This window comes from Talpa europaea, assembly GCF_964194135.1.
Source record: "Talpa europaea genome assembly, chromosome: 9".
Classification (NCBI taxonomy): domain Eukaryota; kingdom Metazoa; phylum Chordata; class Mammalia; order Eulipotyphla; family Talpidae; genus Talpa; species Talpa europaea.
The window spans coordinates 72,554,964-72,574,301 of NC_140076.1; the positions used below are offsets into that span (position 1 = coordinate 72,554,964).

The 19,338-nt window shown below is 45.8% G+C and overlaps 1 protein-coding gene across 1 annotated transcript in view; it reads left to right on the plus strand.

Annotated features, from left to right (window-relative positions):
* The window catches only part of RUFY1 (RUN and FYVE domain containing 1), a 51,462-nt gene extending 33,927 nt beyond the window's left edge, over nt 1–17,535 (plus strand). The window contains exons 9-18 of the mRNA XM_084241603.1: nt 211–327; nt 973–1,140; nt 6,398–6,495; nt 8,953–9,072; nt 9,733–9,862; nt 12,041–12,135; nt 14,655–14,703; nt 15,830–15,907; nt 17,043–17,186; nt 17,523–17,535. Coding sequence (XP_084097729.1) covers nt 211–327; nt 973–1,140; nt 6,398–6,495; nt 8,953–9,072; nt 9,733–9,862; nt 12,041–12,135; nt 14,655–14,703; nt 15,830–15,907; nt 17,043–17,186 — 999 coding nt within the window. The 3' untranslated portion in view covers nt 17,523–17,535. The remainder of the gene's footprint in view (nt 1–210; nt 328–972; nt 1,141–6,397; nt 6,496–8,952; nt 9,073–9,732; nt 9,863–12,040; nt 12,136–14,654; nt 14,704–15,829; nt 15,908–17,042; nt 17,187–17,522) is intronic.
* The last annotated feature ends 1,803 nt before the right edge of the window (nt 17,536–19,338 follow it).

Genomic DNA, 19,338 nt, shown 5'->3' on the forward strand with positions numbered 1-19,338 from the left:
AAAGAAAATTAAATATAAGTTGTTTTAGGAACCTAACTTTTCAAAAAATCTTTTTTGACTTGCGGTCATCCTTCAAATTGAAAGACATTTCAAAATAACTTCAAATGTTTACCTTTCTCTATAATGCTTTTAAAAAACAGAACATACTGCATTTAAAAAGAATTGTTTTAAAATATTTTGTGGTAAGCTTGATGTTCTTGTCTGATACAGATAACAAAACAGGATACAAAAGTTGAGCTGGAGACTTACAAGCAAACCCGTCAGGGCCTAGATGAAATGTATAGTGATGTGTGGAAGCAGCTAAAAGAGGAGAAGAAAATTCGTTTGGTGAGTATGTGAGCCTGAGTGTCTTTAGAAAGAATTCCCCAGGTGCCCTCTAAGTTATTTCTATTAATAGCATTTTTCACATACTTAAACCTGTTGACACACAAAGTCAGAAACTGACCTTATTAAGTAAATAAATAAAGGCTATATTTACCACTCAATTCTGCATTTTTCCCAATTTCATAAATATTTTTCAGGGATCTCTGTGAGACAAACTTTGTGCTTTTTCTAACAATACAGCTGGTAACTCTTGGTCAGAACTATTTCAAAATGGTTGAATCCTTGTTGCCATAAATTAACAAACCGATTCAGAAATTGTGACATGGCAATATCAGATCACTTCTAGCACTCACATACAAGACAGATATCCTATTGAGCCATGTGTATGGATCTTAGAAACAAACCCCAGATTATGAAGAACATGATTGTTAGACTGTAATTTCATGTTTACCACCTACCAGCTTTCTGTTGACTTAATATAGAGCCAGTTTTCATTGTAAAATGAGAAAAAAAGAAAAAATCTAATTATGCTCCAAACAGACTTTTCTAAACCTCCCTAACCTAATCTGACCCCGTTTATATTTTAGGCATTTCCTGTTAAATACATTTCTGTGATCTACTTTAACAACAGTCAACTTTTTTTCCTAGGAACTAGAAAAAGAACTGGAGCTACAAATCGGGTTGAAAACTGAAATGGAAATTGCAATGAAGTTACTGGAAAAGGACACCCATGAGAAGCAGGACACACTAGTTGCCCTCCGCCAGCAGCTGGAAGAAGTCAAAGCGATTAATTTACAGATGTTTCACAAAGTTCAGGTGGGCACTGGTTTCGTGTTCATATTCCCAGCCTGGTTCCCTGCTGCTTGTCTCTAAGGGGAGAGCTCAAGATGTGCTGCCTTTCAGTTGTACTTCAGCCTCCAGTAGAGGGAGAGAATAGGCACAGCTGTGCCGTCCTGATACATGTCAGCAGTGGTCCTCAGCCCTGTTACGTGACTGCATTTAAGTCTCCCAGCAATCCCTGAGAAAAGTTTCTAAAATGGAGGGAAATGTAAGTGACAAGGCAGAACAGAGTGACTAAATCTTATGCCTCTGCTGGCACAGCTGGTAACTAGAGCTGAGAAGCAGACTGTGTCTTTTGAATCCAAACTTGAATTTTCCTGTTGTACCTTCACCAGTTTTCCTGCTGTTACCATCAATTTTAGTGACTAATCCTTGTACCAAGAAATAAAGCAAGGGTAGAAGTTAGTGCTGCCTTTTCAAGCGTTGCCTTAATAAATTTCATCTTCCTGAATCTGCAGGCTACTTGCTCACTGCTTACCTCTCCTGTCATGTCAGAGTGGTCAAGGGGAAGTAGCCCAGAAAGAATCAGTTGTGCCAGATTTGAAAGATAGCATCTAAAAATTATAAAGATTCCTTGTCTTTCAGACCTCAATTTCTGTTCACAAAACTTCTTTTTTTGAAGCTCTGTTAGCTGTTTTGTTGCCACAGCAATCCACTTCATTCTCCACAGAAGTGGCTTTACATTTAATACCACCATCTAATTCTCAGTCCCACTCAAATTTCACCATTTTTCGCAGCATTGTCTTTAGGGGTGTGTGTGTGTGTGTGTTCATTCATATGTATTCAGATTTTTTGTTAAAATAACATTGTATTATAACATATCAATATCAGGTGTTCATTGTTGAGGATCAACATGTGTGTATACCACATTAAATTCACTGCTGAAAGTCCAAATCTGTCCTTCACCACACCATTAATTAGCAATGTCTTTTTTTTTTTTTTTAAGATTTATTTTTATACAAGAACTAAGGTACAGGTCAGAGGCACGGGAGAGTAAGAAGATTCAGAGACAGAGTGGGGAGCAGAACAGGCAGATGGACTGAAATACACTGTAATTAGCAATGTCTTTTTAAGCAGATTTCATTTACTAATCATAAATTGCTTTTAATTGTCATCATTTTTAGTCCTCTCTAATCTTGAGTAGTTTTTCAATCTTAGACTTTGGACTTTGACACTTATGAAAATTGTAAGTCCATTATTTTATACAACGTTCATCAATTTGTTTCCCTAATGGTACATAGCACCCACATTCAGATGATTCATCTTTGGCAGAAGCCCTCAGAAGGGATCCTGTGTTCTGATGCACTCTATCCAGGGAAAAGTTATAGTTTAGCCCATTACTGGGGCTCTCAATTAAGGAGCTGTGTGCCAAGCATCTGCACTCAGTTACCCATTTTCCTTTGTAGTTAGTAGGTGTATTGTGGGAACTTACTGAAATTCTGTAAAAATCTCTTCCCTGTCGAACTTTCAACTCATTTATTATTTACATCAAATGGATTTGTGAAACAAAAATTGATTCAATGGGTTATAATCTGTTAATAATCAGTATTTATTTTGATGTTTAAATTGCCCCAGAGGGCCTCCCTGGTGGCTCAGGCAGCTAAGCGCAGTGCTGTGAAGCTGTCCACAGCCTCTGCAGCACCAGTTCAATCCTGGCCGGCCTGCTGGCGAGGGTCCCACATGGCATGGTAGACCTCTCCTGTCTCACCCGCTGCTCCCCTCAGCAGTGTATTTCAGTCAGTCTGCCTGTTCTGTTCCCCGCTCTGTCTCTGGTGAATCCTCTCACCCTGCCGTGCATCTGGCCTGTACCCCGGTTCTTGTGTAAATAAATAAATAAAAATCTTTAAAAATCAAAAAAATAGGGCCTCCCTGGTGGTGCAGCAGTTGAGCGCTGGGTTGCGAAGCTGCCCGCAGCCTCTGCAGCGCCGGTTTAATCCCTGGCTGCTCCCCAGCCACTGGAGGAGGGTCCCACATGGTGTGCAGACCTCTCCTGCTGCCCACTGCTCCCCTCAGCAGTGTACTTCCATCCTGCCTGCTCTGCTCCCCGCTCTGGCTCTGGTGAATTCTCTCACCCTCCCGCGCTTCTGACTGTCCCCAGTGCTTGTATAAATAAATAAATAAATAAATCTTTAAGATAAATAAATAAATAATAAATTGCCCCAGAGTTAATCAACGGAAACCCTTGCTGTTGGCTTCTATTTCTTTTGAGATGTTGCCATCCATTTTTTGAGTACTTCTTTGTTTCCTAGGTGAACTCATTTGCATTTTCCTTACTTAATGTTTTAATTACCATGTCTCAGTGTTTGGCCAGCTGTCTGAGTTTGCTCGGGCTGCTCTAACAAAGTGCTACAGCCTGAGTGGCTTAACAGAATGTCCTGTCTCACAGTTCTGGAGACCGGAAGTCTGAGCGTAAGGCGTGTCAGGACAGTTTGTTTCTCCTGAGGCTTTGAACAAGAATCTGTTTCCGCCTTCTCTCCTGGCTTCTGGGTCCTTCATCTGCAGCACTTTTCAGCCCCATCTTTGCCCTTGTCTTCATATGGTCTTCCCCCTGTGTACATGTCTGTCCAAACTTCCCTTTTTTAGAAGGACACCCATCATATTGAGTTAAGCCTGCACCGACTCCAGTATGGCCTCATCTTAACTAATGTCTGCAGTGACCCTTTTTCCAAATAAGGTCACATTGTGTGAGACACTTGGATTTGGGAAGGATACAACTGAACCCCCAACACAGTGGGATAAGCCTGCCCTCTTTGCCCTTTTTTTCTCTTTTAACATTGACTTATCCATTGTAAACCTTTATTAATAAAAATTTTAGAATACATGTGTAAAAATCCAGTTGAATTTCATAAATAGAAATTACATTAGGGCCTCCCCGGTGGCACAGCAGTTGAGCGCTGGGTTGCAAAGCTGCCCGCAGCCTCCACAGCGCAGGTTTGATCCCCGGCTGCCAGCAAGGGTCCCACATGGCGCGCAGACCTCTCCTCCCGCCCGCTGCTCCCCTCAGCAGTGTACTTCGGTCCTTCTGCCTGTTCTGCTCCCCGCTCTGGCTCTGGTGAATTCTCTCACACTCCTGTGCTTCTTACTATACCCAGTGCTGAAAGAAAGAAAGAAAGGAAGGAAGAAAGAAAGAGGAGGGGGGAAAGGGGAGGGAAGGAAGGGAGGGAGGTAGGAAAGGGAGGGAGGGAAGGAAGGGAAAGAATTACATTAAATTTATAAATTGTGAAAAATGTGACTTGCATCTTTCCAACCAGTAGCAGGGGGTACTCTTCATTTATTCAGATATTCTTTATCTTCTGTTATTCTCTTTACTTCATAGGGTCTTTGCATTTTCTGCAGATGAATTTATAGTTCTAATTGTTAATGTGAGCGGTACCTTATTTTGGTTACATCCTCTAGTTAGATCTTGCTGGTGTAGAAAAAGTGGTAGTGTACCTTCAAGTTGATCTTGTGTTTGATAGCCTTGCTCACCAACTAGTTCTAATAGTTTATCAGTTGATCCTCTTGGTTTTAGATGTAATTGATCATGTTATAGTCAGACAGTTTAATCTCTTCACTTTTTTTTTTTAAAATTTATACAAGCATTGGGTACAGTCAGAGGCACAGGAGGGTAAGAGAATTCACCAGAGCCAGAGGGGAGAACAGAGAAGGCAAACTGATGAAGTACACTGCTGGCATGCAGCGGGCATGGCAGGAGAGGTCTGTGCGCCATGTGGGACCCTCGCCTTGCGGCCAGGGATCGAACTGACACTGTAGAGGCTGCTGGCAGCTTCGCAATCCAGCGTTCAACCACTGCACCACTGGGGAGGCCCTAATCTCTTCACTCTTAAATTTTCATATTTATTTCTTGTTTTTTTTCATATAACATTCACCAGGGCCTCTAAGATTACATTAGTAGTAGAAATAGTTAGCAAACTTGTGGCCCCGGCCTTAACAGAAATATACATAAGTTTCTCCATTACGTATAATAGTCGCTAGATGTTTGTTATGTAATATTTACTAAGTCAAAAAAGTTCCCTTCTGTTTCTTGTTTGCTCAGATGTTTTATCATAAATAAGTATTGAACATTAGTAAATTTTTTTTCATTTTATCGATAGTGACAACCATGTTCATTTTCTCCCTTACTTATGTTGTGATATAGTTTGATAGATTCACAGCCCTGGAATCCTACTTGACTGATTTATTTAAAAATACTGTAGGGGCTTTCCTGGTGGCACGAGGGGTTACACGTTAGCACTATGAAGCAATCTGCAGCTACTGCAGCACGTGTTCAATCCCCTGCCAGGTAGCTGACCCACATGGCGCAGCAGACTTCTGCCTGCTACTTCCGCCTGCTACTCCCCTCAACAGTGTATTTCATCAGTCCACCTGTTCTGCTCCCCACTTTGTCTCTGGTGAATCTTCTCCCCGTACCCCCGTACCTCTGGCCTGCACCCCAGCTCTTGTATGGATAAATATATCTTTAAAAAATAAAAAAATAAAATTAGCATGCATCCTATACTCACTTTAGTACACAGAAATATCACAGTGCTTTTATTCTCTTTAGTTCTAAGTATTTCATAATTTCTCTTTGGATTGTTCTTTTGGGTGAGTAGTTTTTTCATAACATGCCACTTTTTTTAGCTGTTCTTTTGTTAATGTCTAATTTTACTATTAAGATCAGTGAATACAGTCCCTATATCATCTCTTAGGAATTTACTAGGTCTTACTCTATCTTCGACCTTTGGTATTCTTTTATTTTGAAAGTGTCTCTTACAGACATACAGGCTATGATTAAAAGCCTAGACTCAGATAATCACACTCATGTGTATGAACCAGCTCTACCCTGAGATTATACTCTTAGCTTCACCCAGGTGCTTCCTCATTTTGAACATCTCTCTCTCTCTCTCTCTTGCTCAGAAAAGTGGGTGCTAACAGCACGTACCATAGAGCTAAAAATATGCATGCCAAATGAGAATAGCTCTGTAGTGCTGAGACAGATCTAACCCTGAATTTCCTTTACAAAAAGAAGCATGGGCTGTTCTAGGGGATAAAAGAAGACTTCATTACCTCCCTCTTTGCCTTTCTTTTTGTTGCTAAAGCTAGGAACTGTGGCCTGGTTTTCTTCCAGGGCTCTAGGGAAGAGCAGCAATTAAGGAATATTCCTGAACATTTTGTAAAAGTACAAGGTGAAGCGTTAAACCCCACTTAAGTGAAAGGAGAGGCTTAGTGTGAACCCTTTTCCTTGCCTTTATAGACTGCAGAGAGCAACTTACAGCAGAAGAATGACACTATCACGTCTTTTGAAGAAAAAACCAGTCAAGCTATGTCCAGTATGAAACAAATGGAGGAAAGGTAATCACGTCCCACAGCAGATAGTCCATAGATGGTGTTGGACTTGGGAACTTAAACTCAGTCACTCTGTAAAGTACAGAAGGGTTTGGATGGCTGTCTGCCGGCCCATAGCCTTCCCCAGAAAGCCACATTTGCCAGTTTTGCTTATGCTTATATTCACTTAATCAGCTTTTTGACTACTGCATTAGATTGTCCTCTCAGAGGATGAGGATTACACAGTGAGCTCCTGTCACTGTCACATTTAAATACCAGGTCAGTCGTGGGGTGGAATAGTCTAAAAATAGACCTACACAAATATGGGCAACTGATTCTTTACAAAGGTGCAAAGGCAATTTAATGGAGAAAGCATAGTCTTTTGAATAAGTGATGTTGGAACAATTAGTCATCCGTAAGCCAAAAAATGAATCTCAATCTGTACCTCACATCTTATGCAAAAACGAACTCAGAATGGATATTAAGTCTAAATATAAAAGTATAAAACTTTTAGAAGAAAACTAAAAGATCTTTATGATCTTGAATTAGGCAGAGATCTTAGGTGACATAAAAACACAATCTATAAAGGAAAAACTTGGTAATTTGGACTTCATCAAAATTTAAAACTTTTGTTTTGTGAAATACATGGCTAAAAGTGCAAAAAGACATTATAGAGGGCTTCCCTGATGGCGCAGTGGGTTGAGCACAGCACTGTGAAGCTGTCCGCAGTCTCTGTAGTGAGGGTTTGATCCCGGCCGGCCAGTGAGAATCCCACATGGTGAAGCAGACCTCCTGCTCTCGCCCGCTGCTCCCCTCAGCAGTGTATTTTGGTCCTTCTGCCTGCTCTGCACCCCGTTCTATCTCTGGTGAATCCTCTTACCCTCCCGCGCCTCTTGCCTATACCCCAGCTCTTGTATAAAAATAAATATATCTGTAAAAAAAAGAAAAAAGACATTATAGAGTCACATATCTGACAAAGGACTTACATCCAGAATATATAAAGAACTTCTAAAATGTAACAATCCACTTTATTTATATTTTTAAAGATTTTATTTATTTTTGTGTGGAAGAACTGGGGTGTAGGTCAGAAATGCAGGCAGGGGGTAGAGGACTCACCAGAGACAGAGTAGGGAGCAGAATTGGCATTTACTTAGATACACTGCTATCTAAGTAAGATGAGACAGGAGAGGTCTGCTACACCATATGTAGTTCAGCTCCCTGGCCAGGGATTGAACTAAGACTATAGCAGTGATAATGCTGAGATTTAACTCCTGGGCCACCAGGGATGCCCCTAAGAATGCACTTTTAAGAATGACAAAAGAGGGCCTCCTTGTTGGCACAAGGATTAAGTCTTAGACTCTGAAACTATCCGCAGCCTCTACAGCCTCTACAGTTTGCTCCCCAGCTGGCCAGGGAGGTGACCCACATGGCACAGACCTCTCCTGTCTCGCCCGCTGCTCCCCTCAGCAGTGTATTTCAGTCAGTCCCACCCGTTCTGCTCCCCCACTCTGTCTCTGGTGAATCCTCTCACTCCCCACCCCACACCTCCGGCCTGTACCCCAGTTCTTGTATGCATCCATAAATAAACCTTAAAAAATAAATAAATAAAATGGACAAAAGATTCTTCACCATAGAGGACACATGGATGACAGGTAAACATACAAAAAGATAGTCAGCCTCATCAGCCATTAGGGAAGTATGCATCAAAACATAATGAGATACAGTACACCTATTAAAATAGCGTATACCACTGCACATTTTTCAATGTCATTACCAAGTACTGGAACAACTGGAGTTCTCATCATTACTGGTGGGAATGTAAAATGGCACAACCACTTTGGAAAGCAGTTTCTTAAATAGCTAAACATACTCTTACCATCTGACCCAACAATCCCACTCCTAGCTATTTGTGCAAGAGAATGAAAACTAAAGTTCACACAGAAATGTTTATAGCAGCTCTGTTCCTAATTGCCAAAAACTAAGATAATCTTTCATTAGGTGAATGGATAAACAAACCAGTACATCTGCATGATGAACTACTACTCAGCCAGGAAAAGGAATGAATCACTGATGCACACAAAAGCTTGGGTTGATGTCAAAAACATTACACCGAAAGAAGTCAGTTTCAAAAGGTTATATGAAGTATTATTACAGTTATAAAACATTCTCAAAAAGACAAAGCTGTGGTGTCGGAGCAGATAAGTGGTTGCCAGGGGTTAGAGGTGAGGAGAAGGTATGGCTACAGGGGGCAGCACTAGAGTTTCATGGGATGATAGAACTATTCTGTATCCTGATTGCCATGATGCCACCATCTCTACATGTGCTGAAGCTCAAGGAGCCTGGACATACAAGGGTCGATTGTGCTGTGTTTATCTTAAGTTAAATATGAAAGAAAAATCTAAGTCAGCAAAAATATCAACAAACCGTACCATAAGTAATGGGGACTGGCTGGTTCCTCACATAGGTTTGGTTCTCTTGGTCTAGGTTGCAGCACTCCGAGAGGGCAAGGCAGGGGGCAGAGGAGAGGAGCCGCCGGCTACAGCAGGAGCTGGGTGGGAAGACCGACGCGCTGCAGAGGCAGCTCTCCCAGCTGCACGAGAAGTGGTAGGAGCGGCAGGGCCTCAGCAGCAGGGGACTGGAAGGCCATCTTCTGACCAGGGGCAGATACTGTCCCACTTCAGAGGTCACCCCTACAAGGCAGGACTCAGGAGGAGGGCACTGGGTGCCAAGTGAAAACCCCAATGAAGAGAAATGTCTCTACTCGTTTTCACAAAGGGGGAAACCCGTTACGAGGGGGTCAGTAATGTGCCCAGAGTTACTTAGCTGGTGAGCAGGTATCAGGATTCAGCTGAGATTTACTCCTGACCTTCAGTAGCTTTCTCCCCAACTGTCCCCAAATATCTTTCATATCAGCTAGCTCTGGTCGGGAAAAAGCATCAATGTTGGGTCTCAGCCTCCTACCCAGTAGATGTTTCTACCTGTGGGATCCTAATTGTTTTAGAGCCTTTTCCATTCTCCAGTTGCGTTAAATGTCCAGTGTGTGCCTGCACTGCTTTCTCCTCTGAGTTCTAGTTTCTTAGGGAGGTGCAGGCAGCCCTGGGGAGAGGAAGCCTTGTTTCCATGCTTTCTTGAAGGGCCTGACAGATGCGCATATGACAATTCAGATTCCCTTGAAGTCCTTATTTTCTGTTTGGTGATTTGGATTGTGGGTTTTCCATGAAAATCTCCCATGGAGACTAACTCAAGTTTATTTTGGGAATACAGCTCAAGTCTAGAGAAAGAGTTGAAATCAGAAAAAGAACAGAGACAAACTCTTCAGCGAGAATTACAACATGAAAAGGACACCTCCTCCCTGCTCCAGACAGAGCTGCAACAAGTAGAAGGTTTAAAAAAGGTAAAGAGGGCTGTCCCAGAAAGAGCGTCTAGTGACCCCAGAGTCCCCTGTTAAATTAGCCTCCAAGAGAGACACACACACGACTCATGACTCATGACCCCAGTGTGGGAAGCGTGGCTTACTGGGGCTGGGGCTCTGTTCCCCTTCCCTCCGGCTCCTGCTGGACAAGGAAAAGGCAAAGACAGATCACGCACCAGTGAGGAAGCAGGTGGACTCAGTGATGTGCCCTAGAGAGAATAAAAGGAAAGTGCCCCCACATGGGGCAGGGTAGCTTCGGAAGAGAGAGAGAGTTACATAGAGATTTGGGCAAAGAACCTCTCAGACAGAGGCACCAGGAAGCATGAGGGTGTCTCACTGAGGGATCAGAAGGGCCACTTGACTGAGGTATGGTGAGCAGAAGAAAGCAGCACGTGAGCTATATAGCCTTAGGTAGGCAGAGTGCCAGCCACAGGCCCTCAAAGCTTCACAGGATTTGGATTTTATTCCAAGCATGTTAGGAAGCTGTTAAGGGACCTGATCGTTTCACTTTAAGACAACCACTAGCTACTCCATGGTGAATGGCAGGCTTCTAAGAGGGAACTGGAGTAACCAGGAAACATTTCGAGCAAATGCTGGTCCACAGTTTATCCCAAAGGTGTGGGGCCAGGTATCCTGGTGATATCACCTCAGAACCACAGTTCATATCCTGGTGATATCACCTCAGAACCACAGTTCCTGGCTCATTCCTGGGAAGTTGACTGAACCAGATCCCCAAATCTCCCTGAGACTAGACCTTAGTCTGTTCCATCCCTTAGGTCTAAACCCGAATCTAGTCTACACCTGGGGTGATCTTAGGCCCCACTTGTATCCTATGGTGAAGCTTCAAAAAGCGAGAGGATGCGGCTATGCCAGCATGGCATCTTCATCTGATTTTATAACTAGACCTAGACTACCCAGGAAACAGCTAAGGCTACAGTTTTTTCCTACTCTAAAATCATCAAGCTGTCTCCTCCCCAGGAGGCAGGAGGGTACCAGCAGTTGTGGTTGGAGCTGACTGCAGCCCAGGGAGCTGGGGTTGCATCTGGCCTCCACAGCCCCTCCCTGTGGAACTGGTATAGCCTCTGCACCAGACTCCCGGGTCTGCCGCGCCATTGGCAGCCTTCCTGCTTATTCCTTTCCCAGAGGATCCTTTGGGCTGGGGCAGCTTCTAGGCCTTGCTTTCACTTTTTGAACATAGCAGTGGGGATTTACCATGCAACCTGAGGTAAGAAAAGACCTTTTGATTACTGTTGGAAAGTTCCTAGAGCCCCTTTTAAGAGAGTCCACCAGAACTGGGGTAGGGAGCGCTGGGGATGGGAGAGGTTCCTCAAAAGCCAGCTCAGGCTCAGAGAGGGAAGGGAGGGAAACAGAAGGCAAGAGGACGTCTAGGAAATTCTGCTGTGTCAAGGAACATGTCTCCTTTACTCCAAAATATATTGGTCTAAAATTTGAACTCCCCCCTACCCCAACGTCCACCCAAAGTAACAAAATGACTTGTCTCAGTTCAGCAGTCAGCCTCCGAGCGCCTTGCATGCCTGTCCCCAGGCTGGAGCAGTCTCAGTCCCACTGCTGCCCACTGAACCCCAAGTGACTTTTCTGGGTCTTCATCTTGGCCCTCACCAGCCTTTGTTCTCAAGGTGCTGCAGTGAGAAACCATTGTCATCAGTGTGTCCTCAGCAGCTCCACTCTCCACATACATGGCTGCCAGGCTTGCTCTCGGCCATCAGGTCTTGCTGCTTAGGCAGTGACTGAGATCATTCCTTACCTCAGCCTTGCTCATTCATTCTCCGGAAATTTTGACAAGCCTTTTCAAAAAAACCAGTTTTCTCAAACTAGCCTTCACACTGGCAGATTTCATATCATTTGTGTAAGGGTCACCTGTATATTTTGAGGTAGTCGTCTGTTAAACATGTTTGATTGTGCCTACGGAACATACCAATTCACTGCCTGCTGCAGAACCGCTCCCGTGAGGCTCAACCTCCAGCTGTCTGAGAAAAGCTAATGGGAAATGAGCTGTGAAAAAACCCTTTTAATGACATTAACACAACAAAAATACTTTTTGCTCTTGAAAAACATTCTGACCCACTTGTTCTGATTACTAAGCCTTAAAAGAAAGAGAACTTTAAATCCTGTGTCAAGCAACTGGTTTGTTCATTTTAGGAGCTACGGGAGCTGCAGGATGAGAAGGCAGAGTTACAGAAGGTGTGTGATGAGCAGGAACAAGCCCTCCAGGAAATGGGACTGCACCTCAGCCAGTAAGAACCCTGCTCCATCAGAGCAAATGGGCCCCTCACCTTGGGGAGGGTCACACCAGCCTGCCCGCCACAGTACCCGAGCCCCAAACTTGCATTCTGGCGTTAAGGAGGAAGGGCCAATTAGAAACACAGCCAGTGGCCCAGGGGTGACCCCCAGGAAATCAGGTCTCAGGGACACAGCGCTGACTTGATGAAAGTCACGTGTCATGTAACAGTTTCAGTCAGACAGTCCGCATGTATGGCAGTGGTCCCAGTAAGCTGTACCCCACTCCCTAGGTTTCGGGTCAGCCCTGCCATTCAGGCGTGTGTGATTATACTCCAGGACATTCCCACATCACAACCTAACAGCACATTTCTCAGAACCATCCCCACTGTTAAGCAACATGACTGCAGTTTATTAAGAATATCCTTTTCTAGTGACCGGAGCCCTCGTGTTCATGCGCTTTCTAGGTCCCAAGGGAGCCAGATGGGAGTTGAGCAGTTAGCTCTGTGGGCCTGAAGTCAGCCCAACCAAATTTCAGCTGCCATAGCATGCCCTGGAGCAAGCACGGGAATCACCTGCTTGCTCTGGGACTAGAGATTCGCCTCTGAAGAGTCTTGTCTGTCTCGCTGGTTGTGCTAAAGCAGCACAGACCTTGGTACTTCTGTCTCCCCCAACTTGACAGCTCTCCTACCTGCTACTCCAGTCCTGCCAGGTAGCTCTGGACAATCTAATGGTTACACTGGTTACATTGTAAAACTTGGCCATTTTTAAGCAAAAAATGGCATCAGACATCAGTCTGTCTTCCACCTCTACCGGCCTGCTTCATAACTCACAGTAAGGTTGACTGACATCAGTACCGATGGCATCTGTCAGAGGAATACAAGTTCCCCTTTCTCTGTCATTTCTACAGGGGACTGCTCCCACCAGTCTAGTGCCCGTGCAGGGTGACATGGCTCAGGGCCAGCACTACCATGCCCAGAAAAGGCCCAGCAATGAAGGTTAATGAGAATAGGCTAGGAACACATTGAAGTAGGCAGGTACACACAACTATCAGAATTTTCTGAGTCTAAAAAGCTGGAAGGTCTAGAGTGGTGCTGTGGGCCAGGCCACAGAAGCATTTTTAAAAAATAAGGAGAATGTCATGACTCTAATGGGAATGTGGGCTTTTGAAATAGTGTGAGGTGAAGATGATGTCCATTCCATCCTCTCCTGCTCAGAGCTACTGACCCCGCTGTGAGGGGTGCTTCTTGAGAGCAGACTAGGTCAATGTCTGCCACAGTCAGGGCACAGCCCAGCTGAGGGGCCCCATAAGGCTAAAAAACACCAGGCGTGGAGGCCAGCAAGTCTCTGACCTCTTGGGTTTGTGGTGGTATTGAGAGGCGGCTTCCTCAGGGCGGCTTCTGATGTGGGTGCCCTTCTCAGGTGGCCAGCTAGCACCGCTTCTCCACTCACTCGTTCACATTGGATGAACAACAATGGGCTAGTCTTGAAAAAGCGCCTCTGCAAGTGGTGGTCCCAGTGCCACCAGACTCAGGTTTCAGAATGTCGCTCACGGGCAAGTTGCCAGAGTGTTGCCATGTCCCGGACTTTGTGACCCCAGAGAGCGGTGTAAAGAGTTCCCTTTGTGCTTTTTCCCTTCTTTCCTGTCTCCTCTTACAAGCCCGTAACAGATGACAGAAGAGAAAGGCTCTTCTCAGGGCCTTCCACCAGCTACACACCTGCCGTTTCTTTATCTTGAGAACATCTGGAGTTTCCCAGAGCTGTATTTCCAGGGAAGTACATGTCCAGACTGCCATCTGATCTAGTTTCCCTGGGTCTGTCCATCCTGGGCAGCCTCCAGTCCTGTCCACCTGCTGGCCTATTTTGCAGCTGGCCCAGGTAGGGGAAGAGCCCTACAGTCATCACTGAAGGCAACAGGATTTTTCCTAAAGGCCCTGATGCTCAGTTTCTTAATCCTCTCTTAGAAATATAGCCCATGTCTCAAAGCCCTGCCACTCTGGACACTGATTAGGCTCCTCTAGTGAGTTTAGTCTAATCTCAGCTTTTAAGGACTCAGACAAGTCCCCCCTGAATTATAAGTAAAATGGTATTTCGTCCTATTTAATTCTGCACATTTAGACCATGTTCCACCTCTTATGTGGATAATCGAGGAACTGTTCTGAGTACAACTTTCTAGCCTGAACAGGCAGCAGGAAAGGGGCTGGGGGAAAACCTGCAAAATCTGATAAAGGGGCAGCCTCCCCAACCCCCGAGCCCTTGTCATACTCAGGAATGGATGCACAGAGAAGCAAGAAATCTGGTCTTCTGTGTGATAACGCTCAATTTCTAAGTGATTGCAACCAGTTGTCTTCTTCAATCTTGGGACAGGCTCAGCCCATCCCACAGTATATGTGGGAGCCAATGTGTTGAGGTATCTCTGGGATTCTAGAAAGGTGGGACCTTTCACACGTGACCCATTACCCTTGCAAAGCTAAGCAATTGCTGTAGGTTTGCTTTGAGTTTTAGTCTCGCTTACTGCTATGAATTTTTTTTTAAGGTCAAAACTGAAGATGGAAGACATAAAAGAAGTAAACAAAGCACTGAAGGTACTGAAACATCATTATTAGCATAAGAATCACTGCTTATGGCTGCTCAGTCAGTTCATGCTAATGTCAAGCATCCCTTTCCAATTCTGAGGACCACTTAAACCCTAAGGTGGGCCAAGATCCTGGACCATTTGGGGGGAGAATGACTCACTTAAAGAGCACATGTTGAGCAGTGTGCGCATACCAAGCTGGCCTGGCCGGTGGGAGATGTCCGGAGCTTCCCAGTGACAGCAGTACACGGGCAGCCCTCCTCCACATGGGGCCCTCCAGCCTAGCCTGGAGCAGAAACCCTGATGTCTCTTAAGCATCTGACAAGTACATTGCCTGGTAACAGGTAACAGATGGTCATAGCAAGTAACAGCAGCCTGAACTTGGACTTCCTGTCCACTTACTCCTCCCTGACAGACTGAGCCCGTTGCACAATTGCTGTGGTCTGCTTGTCATAGCCCTTGCACTGCACAGTGTTGGCGCAAAATGACAGCAGTACCAGAGGGAGGATAACCACCTAAGTGGGACTCTAGAGCCAATGGGAGCTATGTGACAGGAAGCTGTAAGCATGGGAAGTGTCAAGATCTATCTAAAGTGTGTGAAGGAGCCAGAAAGGATCAGGTTTGTGATCCCTTTGAAGGGTTCAGTTTGAGACTGGGTAACACCCCCCCCACCAATATGTTCCTTCAAGAGACCTCCAAAAAGGCATCTTTGAAAGCCTTGCTTGCCTCCAGCTTAGGTCTGGCATGTGTGAAGTAACCCCTGTTGCCACTGTTCTGGTCTGGCTGTCAGTGGGCCCTTTTCCCTCCTGCCAGCTCACCTGGCCTCATTGGCTAGCCTCTTACCCCAGGGTTTGATGTGCAACACCCAGATCCTGACTAGTTACCTCCAAGGGCCTCCACTGAAAGGAGGTGGGTAGGTGTCTAGAGTAGCAAAAATCTTAACTTGAGGAAACCACCTGCAGAGTTTGGAGGCAAGACCTGGAAGGCAGGCTGTCTGTAGCCTGAGCTCCAGCTGCCAGGGCAAGGGCTAGTCCTGTGAGGCCACCTTTAGTGAAGAGGGACAGTAGGTGCTAGGCCAGGACACCAGCTCTGGAAGAGCTCTAAAATGGGCTCCTGTGGTATTCTTTACTCCTCAGGGACATACTTGGCTGAAAGATGATGAAGCAACGCACTGTAAACAGTGTGAAAAGGAATTCTCCATCTCCCGGAGAAAGGTATGTTGGGGTGACCTGCTGGGGCTTCCCTTCCTTTGGCTCTGGGAAAAGCCACATACACCAGCCCCACCACATTGCGATCCCTTTCACTGGGTTGATGGTCTATGCAGCTTCCCAGATTACCTCTTGCAGGGGCCCTAGCCAGGAACTGGCCAGGCACAGGCCTTGTCTCCACAGTACGTTAAATGGCACATTTCTTTGGGAGTTGAGTGGCGGTGTGCATAACTTCTCTAGGTAATTATGCCGCTGAAAACTCCTTGTAAGCAGCAGGACCCTGGATCTGGCTAATTAAGGCAAAAAAATAATCTATGGGGAAGCTAAGGGGCAGGTAGCAGCTCTCAAAACAAGCATCAAAAAGAACCCCAAAAGCTCACTGGTAATCTGAGCAGGGCACTTGCCCCCGTCAGTATGCCTCTGCCTATGTAGTCTGCCTCCAAGCTCTGGTCATGGGACCAGCCTTTGTTTCAGGGTGACAGGGCCTCGATTAATCCACTGGGCCAGAGAGGGGCCAGGTGTTCCCATCTTGCCATGTAATGTTTGCTCTCCTCTGCTCCTCTGTGGAAGAGGAAGTGAAACTCCCAAATTTTAGTTCGTGCCTTGCAATAGGGTTGAAGGGCAAAACTGCTGTCCTGGGGCCATCTTTAAGATCCACCACTGAACACAAGGCCTGCTGGAGGCTGGAGACAGATTGCCCCCCACCAGAATAACGAGGTTCACCATCTAGCCTGACGAAGGCAGGAGTAGTAGCATAGAGCCAAGAGCAGGGCCCATATAGGCCCTTAGTGGCTGGCATTGGCCATGTACCTCTAGACTTCCTGCTCGGAAGAGGCCAGCTATAGAAATCTTGCGTCACCATCATGAAACACCGCAACCACTAGGAATGAAACAGGCTGTTTCCAAGGACTGTCAAGTCCAGGAAACAACTTTTAAATCGGGGGAAAAAAACATACGGTTGTATGTTTTTTGTCCCTCTGCAAGCAATCCCAGATTTTTCCAGGGACCAAATGTAGAAAGAGATTTAGAAGAACCCCTTCCAGATACATCAGTAACTGCCTCCAGGGGAGGGATTATTCGGGGTTGGTATGGCAGCCTGGAGTGTAGCAGACTCTACAACCGCGTCCTTTCTGTCCCCTAGCACCACTGCCGCAACTGCGGCCACATCTTCTGCAACACCTGCTCCAGCAACGAGCTGGCCCTCCCTTCCTACCCCAAGCCGGTGCGTGTGTGTGACAGCTGCCACACCCTGCTGCTGCAGCGCTGCTCCTCCACGGGCTCCTAGGTGGGCATCCACAGGACCTTATGCCACCGCGTGCTGTTCTGTCTCGGGGGCTGGGGGTGGTAGCCCTGGGCCAGTGCCAAACTGTGGGTCTCAGGGGGGTAGGGGCTTGTAAAACCTGGCCAGGGCTGCAGCCACTTCAAGGGCATTAGGATTGGAAGCTGCGTGTCCTTTCTAAATTGTATAGAATTCCTTTGAATTCAACCTTTCTTCGTTCCATCACTGGCTTTGGTTAGGATATAACTTTATGATTTTGCTACTGTCCTCATTTTTCACTTTTCAGATTAACATTTTGTAGCAGTTGTACTAGTGCAGTAATGGGTTCCTTTCTCTCCTCAGTCAAGAAATCTGCCATTTCACCCTTGTGAATCCATCATTGTTGCCATGCAATAAAATCATTTATTTTTCATCCGAGTGCCAGAAAAAAGTAAAGGAGCCTGTGTCCACTTCACAGGAGCTGTCTCTGGAGGACTCAGCAACCCCATCAGTAAGGGCCCTGTGTTGAGGCCTGCTGGGTTGCGCAAGCTGCCCGTCAAATTCATGAAAGGGCACAGTGGAAATGACCTGAAACCGATCACCAAAGCTCAAAAGCTGTTTCCTTACAATACAGATAAGGAACTTCAAACCCAGTGCTATTTCGTGTGTTGCTAGAGCAACTGAACTGCTTCAGCGTAGTCCTCCAGAGCCCCACCCGAGTACACTGTACCCCGTACTCCTGGACTGGCGTCAATATCTGAAATGTTCAGGGTCAAGAACCTTAAGCATAATGTCCAGATGAATACCAAGATCTGCTGGGTCTCAGCCTCCTCCACCCTCAGCTGTACTCTCACCTTGTCACGCTCCACCTCCCACCAGTCATCTAGCCTAGTCTTAGCCATCCTACTCCTACCTTGAGATCCTGGCGCACTTCCTTTTGGGCTTCCCCAGCAGTAAGTCTTCCCCCACAGCGTGGGTCAAGACTACACACCTGTTTCTCCTTGAAATCTAGTTTGTGGGTGGGAAACAGATTTGGCAAGATTTGATAACACAAATCTATGCAACCAGGTTTCTAAACTGACCAGCTTCTCTGCCATATTCCTCCACAGGACTCCTTCCCCTGCCCTCACTTACCCTGAGCAGATTTTATTGTTATCCAGGACCCAGCTTTCTCCCCAGTCTACATACCACTGCACTACCCCCCAAACTAGTCTGAGACAGCTGTACCTTTTCAGTGCACCCAATTTGGACTCCAACTTGCTGGGGAGTCTTGGGCAAGTCACTTCACAGCCTCAGCTCTCATCTGCACATAGAAAAAAAGGCAGTGGGATAATACCTCCCTATTTCAAGACGCTTCCGACAGCAAGTGTTTCCACCGGGGTGCCACTTCTTCCCTGCTCTTTCCTCTAACATACCCACCACTTTTCTCCTTGAACTGCACCTCCCCACCCCCAGGCAGTTAAGTTTTCAGTGAGCATTCGTAATGGGTGCTCGTGCAAGTCACCAATCCTAAACACAAAGAGATGGCTTTTCTACTTACACCTTCACATGCCCCTGGAACCTTGGTTCCCTCAGGCTCTCGCCTGGTAATCTGCCCTGACCTGGGCAATGAGGAACAAGCTCTAAGGCAAAAGCTTTCTGAAGATTAAATGCACAGGGTTTACCGGGGGCAAGATTTGGGTATATGGGGTGTCACGTTAAATGAAGGCCTAAACTCCCAAATGCCAGTCCATGGAGCCAAAAGCTTCCAAAGAACCAGAATGTGGAATATCTAATGACAAAACCAATAGGTTCTGGATTAGTTTACTCCCAAATTTCTAGTTCTAGCCCCTCCTTTTCCCCAAACAGGCCACATTTTCAAGAAAGATGTTCCTTATTCAAGGGGAAAAAAAACAGCTTAAGGACTCCAGAAGAAGCCTCCATGAGTCTTACCACCAGTATGCAACCCTGCCTCCTCTCCCTGCCAATTCTCTCTAAACTTGCAACATTTCTATACCCCCATCCTATTGCAGGCCTTTCCTTCCAAGCAGTCAAACTGCTAGACTAGCCTGCCTGCACCCAGTCCTTGACTAGACAGGGAAGACCTACAGGGCCCTTCAAGCTGTTTACATCATACTTAGAACATGATTATGATTCTAAGGAATTTGCCTCAGTCCTAAACCTAGGCCTCATGCAGGAA